This window comes from Pteropus alecto, unplaced genomic scaffold (genome assembly GCF_000325575.1).
Source record: "Pteropus alecto unplaced genomic scaffold, ASM32557v1 scaffold563, whole genome shotgun sequence".
Taxonomy (NCBI): domain Eukaryota; kingdom Metazoa; phylum Chordata; class Mammalia; order Chiroptera; family Pteropodidae; genus Pteropus; species Pteropus alecto.
The window spans coordinates 329132-334924 of NW_006433385.1; the positions used below are offsets into that span (position 1 = coordinate 329132).

Below are 5793 nucleotides of genomic sequence, written 5' to 3' on the forward strand. Positions count from 1 at the left end.
CGGGCGGGGCCTGGCTGGGGGCGGGCTTGCGAGGGGCGGGGCCAAGAAAGAGCTAGGGGCCGGAAGGGCCGGGTCAGGAAAGGGTGGGACCCTATAACTGCGAGCCGGAAGGGGCGGGTCGAAAGAGGCAAGGAGGTGGAAAGGACGGGGCCGGGCCCGTGCTGAGGTGCAGGAAGGGGCAGGGCCTGGTAGGAGCCGGGGTCGGAGCGGCGGTCCAGGAAGGGGTGGGACCTGACAAGTGCGACCCGGAAAGGGCGGACGCGGAAATTGCGGCGATCGGAAGGCCAGGGACCAGTCGGGCGGGGCCTAATGGGGCGGACCGGAAGGGGTGGGTCCGGAATGGCGGGCCTGACGAAAACAGGGGATTGGAAGGGGCGGGGAAGAAAGGCCGGGCCTGACAGGCGACCAAAGAGGACGGAGTGGCGGGCCCGGAAAAGGCGGGTACTTTTAAGACCCAGGGGGTCGGAAAAGGCTAGCGAGGGCGGAAGTGGCCGTGGACAGCATATTGACCCTGAGGGTGAGGGTCTGATCACCAGATCCCGGCACCAGGCTCCTTCCCTCGTGGTGCAGGCAGACCGAGGGCCAGGAGTCTGGAAATTTATCGAAGCGCAGCTGCGGCCCTGTCTCTCCAGCCTGTCTCTGCACTTGGACCGGCTTAGCCACGAACAGAAGCCTCTATAAGCACTCCCATTCACCATGTCTCAGAGGTAACCACAACCCATACTTCTTTCAGGAATTTATATAAATGGGGTCATACAGCACGTATTTTTTTTTATTGCTTTCTTTTGCGTTACGTTTGTGAGATTCTTCCATGCTGTCGTGATAGCAATAGTTTATTTTCATCACTGATTAGAGTTCCGTTGTATGACTAGACCAAATATATTTACCCAATCTGCTAACGATCTCCATTTGCATTGTTTCTACTTTGTGGCTATTACAAATAATGCTCCCCTATACACTAGTAAACATGTCTTGGTGCACACGTGTTTGTATTTCTGTTGTGTATATACCCAGGAATGGAACTGCTCCAGCAGAATACTTACAGGTATTGGACTCTGGTAGGCACTGCCAGCTTTCCAAAGCGATTGTGTCTGTTTGCATTACCACTAGCCGTGATGAGAGTTATTTCTTCACATTGGGGGTTGACCAGACAACAAACATTTTAGACTGGGAAATAAGATATACTGCCTTGGCCCTTGCTTCGTATAAGCATCCATAGACGATACATGAGCAAATGAGCATGGCTAAGCAAACTGCTCCAGCGAGGTCGCAGCCTTGGCACACTGGAGGTTTGGGTCATTCTGTGGTCTGCATGTGTCCTCACAGATTCGTATGTTAAATCCTAACCCTCGAAGTGATGGTGTTTGGAGGTGTAATGTGGAGAGCGGGCTGTAAGCCGACAAGTCCTTGCAACCTGTGAGGTCAACCAAGGGTTACCTGGCCTCCGGCCTCCCTCCTAAGAATGGGGAAGCACTCGGGGGAACAATGCGGTGTTGCCCCGAGGCAGGGAGTACGCAGTACATAGTGGCGAGAAGGAATGGTAGCAGATGCGGGTTGGGTGATTGTGCAGAGGATGATCTGATCCTAGCCAGCAACTGTATGCTCTTGTATAAAAGCAGCTTGCAAAGATAAAACTGTGCCATTACTCGCCCTTCAGTGGACAGTGACCTCCTGATCCCAGCTTTCTGTCTTCTTTCTTTTCTTCATCTCCCACCGTTCCCACTCAGGTACATTCTCCAGAGCCGCGCTGGACATGGCAGGATTTACCACTTGCTGGACATGGCACTGTAGCTTTAGGGAAATGATTAGGCCTTGAGGGCAGAAGCCCTCATGAGTGGGATTTGTGCCTTATTAATGAAGTGAGAGCTCCCTCACTGAGTTCTGCCAGGTGAGGACACAGCAAACAAAACAAAACAAAACAAAAAACCCTAGCCCTCTGTGAACCAGGAAGTGGGCCTTACCACACACTGATTCTGCCAACACCTTGGTTTTGGACTTCCTAGCCGTCAGAACAGTGAGAAATAAAGTCGTTGATAAGCTTCCAGTTTGTGGAATTATAGCAACCCGAACAGACTAAGATAGATATATGGACTTGAGCCAAAGTCCATTCCTCCTTCATGATCAAGTCCATTCCTCCTACTGTCAAGACTGTTGCCACTCCAGATAGGGCAATAACGCCTTCACGGAAGGACTTCAGGATGTTACTTTTGGGTGTAGGTAAGAACCAGTTCATGGTGACTCCCTCCCTCTTACTGGCCTTCAGAAGCCAAAAGGATTGTCTTGTGTCTTCCCTTCACCAGACTCTCATCTGTCTTAGCCTACCAAAATCAGAATTAGGAGGCGCATACACCTCTGCTTGCCTGGGACAGTCTGCTTTACATGTGGAGAGCCTCTCCTCTCTGCCCTGCCACTATGCCAGTGCCCGTGACAAATTCACATTTCCTTTCTCTTGGAGAGTATGTTCTGGGTAAGAGGTTACTCTAGTCAGGGGCTATGGAGTGGCTTACTCCATCTGTCCTGTGAAAGGCTGTTGGGGGTCTTTATGAAGGATGAGGCTCTCTCTGGCGGGGAAGTTGCTGGCGTGGCAAATTGACCTGGCTTTGACCAGAGTTATCTCCGCTGCCATGGGTCAGCTGGGCCTGGGTTCGAGTCTGCCCAAGGGCTCCGGCAGTCCAGTGCCCAGCAAGTCCTTGTCCTTCTGCGCTCGGCCTCCTCCGGGTCCCCTCCTGTCCTTCCTCCCCTCTCTGCGGTCCTGCCATGAATGATCTTCACGATGGGATGGCTCCTTAACGGGCCTCCGTGGACCTCTCGTCTTGTTAGTCATTCAGGGGGCAGCAGGTGGGAAGGACCTGCACCCAGGAGCGTGAACTGCACCAAGTTCCACAGCACAGCCCTCCCACCGAGCACCCTGCTTTTGTCACGAGATGCCGGCCCATGCTCCCTCCCTACCCCCTTCATTTTCTGGTGGGAATACCTCGTCTGACCTCCCAGTCCGAACACCCCTCCCACGAACTCACTCTTTGCCTGGGCAGGGGCTCCAGAAAGGGACTTGGAGGTGGTGTGTCGGGGTAAAGGCATGTTTCTGCTTGTCCCTGAAGGTCCCCAGATAGGCCTCGCTTTCAGAGATGGTTGGCCCCTGCCCAGCTGCTGCAATACCCTCCTCCTCCCCTCTGGCCAGGGACAGGATAAGCATCAGCCTGAGCTTCAGCTAGCTCCTCTGCAGATAGCTGAGGGCACGTCCCCTGATGAAGACAGGCCGGGCAAGCCCCAGGATCTAGTCATCAGGGGCCCGAGTCTCAGAGCTCAGTTAACCGCTGTCCCTGCCTTGGCTTTCCAAAGGGCTGTGGGCCCTGGAGTCGGGACTGTGGGCTCTCTTGCTGTGTGTGGAGTGCCTGCAAGAAGTCTTAGGCCTGTGCAGTTTAAGTAACAACCACCACCATCACAATTTTAACTGTCACCACCACAAAATAGCTGACATTTATTGAGTGATTACTATGTGTTTTTAGGTACTTTTCATGAATTAATGAATTATTTCAATAACTCTGAAATGGGTTATTACTATCTGTAATTCATAGACAAGGAAACTGAGGTCCAAGGAGATTAAGTTTTCCAAAGTTAAGTACATAATAAATGGCAGAGACTTTTCGAACGCAGGTAAGTCTGGCTGCAGAATCCATACTTTTTAAAAAAACTTTTCTATATTATTTTGTTACACTACACTATAGGAAATCCTACTATTATATATATTTTTTCAAATCAGAAGGAATACTTTCCAATGCCTCCAAAGCAATGGTTCCTAGGCGTTCGGATTTCACAGGCTATTTCAATTTAAAAGACTTCTGGCAAACATATTTTTGCCACCCTGAAGTTTTGACAAAAGACCTTAAAAAAGAAACACTACCACTGTCATTTACTATTAGCACAAAATAAAGGCCGATATAATATAGTATCATAAAAGTACGATGGATGTAATCTAGAAAGATAGCATCCTAATGCTATGTGCACTTATGTATTGTCCTTAAATTTGCCACTTTGTTGAGGACAAAGCTTTTAGAACATTGTCTTTCCACCCTCTTCCTAATAGCTAGGTTAAGAACTAGATGCCACTTGCATTTAAATATAAAAGCTCTTTTAGTAACTTTTACAATTTTTCTCTCTAGAAAGAACCTGTATCTTTGGGTCTGGAAGCTAAAGTGCCATTAATTAAAAATCGTTGCTTTTTAATAAAAGGTGGGATAAAAGATCTATGGGTGAATTGTTCCACTAAATTGGCCAAAGGACTTTAAGAGTCTGAGGGGCCTTGCTTAAGATCTCATTCTTGAAATTTTGAAACATGAAACATAATTATGGAATTATCATTTCCTTCAATCCAGTATATTAAAATAGTAGTTATACTGTTGAAAATGAGAAGACATTTTCAGTTTTAACCTTTGTGATAGTGATGGTATGTTAATAAGATCTGTCTTGCACCTTTGGCTTCCTCCAGTCCTGATGCCTGAGTGCTTTCAACAGGGTGCCACCAGAGCAGAAAGGTACAAGCATTGGGCCTTATGAATTTTTTATTGATAACTGAAATGAGAAGGCTCAGCACTTACTGGCTGCATTTTGAACTGGACTACAACATGAATTATGTATACGTGGAAAAATTATTTGAAACAATTTTAACAGTCTGTGAGAACCTTGTTTTGTTATGACTTTTAGAATAGTTCAGTATTGTCAATTATATTGTTTCGATTATAATTTTTAATTGATTCAAGCCTATCAGCATGACCTCTGGTAACAGTCTGTTTTGCAATGTTAGTTTAAGGCCCGTGGTTTACTCCTAAGGAAAGTCTGCTTACTAGGTAATTAGATTTTAAAAGGGAGTGTCCTAAACACCTTAGAGAGGCATCCTAAGGTGGATCCAGCAGGTTGGATACCTGGTTCCTAAATACTGTGCTTCTCAAGACGGTTTGAGAGCTGCAAGAGTTAGAGGGACAAAGTACATAACTCGGGACAGCAGATACCTTATTCGTACTGGTGATACCACTCGGGTCCTTCACAGTTCTGTGATCTTCATTAAGTGACTTTCCTGTCTCAATACAAAGGAAAGACAATATTCTTCCCTCATCAATCTTTCTAGTGCTTTTTGTTTGAAAGATGGTAGTAGATCGAAAAGATTTTAAGACCCCCCCTCATTTTGAGAATTCAGTTTTATACCTTTTGAATAAGAAATCTGAAGACAAGAGACCCACGTTGGACTAGCAGGCGCTCGGTCTGTGGGGCCTCCGGACCTGAGGCACCAACCCCCTGACACGAAGCGGCAGCCGCCGGGGCGCAACCGGACGCGAGCGGGCGCGCGGGCGCCGGGGACTGCGCATCCCCTGGGCCAGGCGGTGATTGGTTCCCGGCAGTGACGTCACGGGCGACGCGACGCGGAGCCCTACCTGAGTCCTCGCGAGAGCCGCGGCCTGCGGTGCGGGATGGCTGCGGGGCCGGGCGGAGCTGTCCCGCGGCTGCCGGAGCCGGCTCTGACGCCCGAGACATGGCCCGGGGTCCCGGCCCGCTAGGCCGGCCTCGCCCTGACACGGCCGCCATGCCCAAGCGAGGGAAGAGACTCAAGTTCCGGGCCCACGACGCCTGCTCCGGTCGAGGTGGGCGCGGGGCCCGGGTGCCGAAAGGCTGGGCTGGCGGCCGGGAGGGGGCTGGACGCGGCGGGAGGGGGCCGTGGACAGGAGGCCGCCTCCTTTGAGGGTTGCTGCTTGTTTCAGTGACCGTGGCGGATTATGCCAACTCGGATCCGGCCGTCGTGAG

The 5793-nt window shown here is 50.1% G+C and overlaps 1 protein-coding gene across 2 annotated transcripts in view; it reads left to right on the forward strand.

Moving 5' to 3' along the window:
- Positions 1-456: 456 nt before the first annotated feature.
- TMEM183A (transmembrane protein 183A) overlaps positions 457-5793 on the forward strand; it is a 17467-nt gene continuing 12130 nt past the window's right edge. The window contains exon 1 of one of the 2 annotated variants that reach the window (XM_025044271.1): positions 457-5633. In XM_025044271.1, coding sequence (XP_024900039.1) covers positions 5525-5633 — 109 coding nt within the window. In that variant the 5' untranslated portion in view covers positions 457-5524. The remainder of the gene's footprint in view (positions 5634-5793) is intronic. The other variant, XM_025044270.1, reaches the window with a different exon arrangement.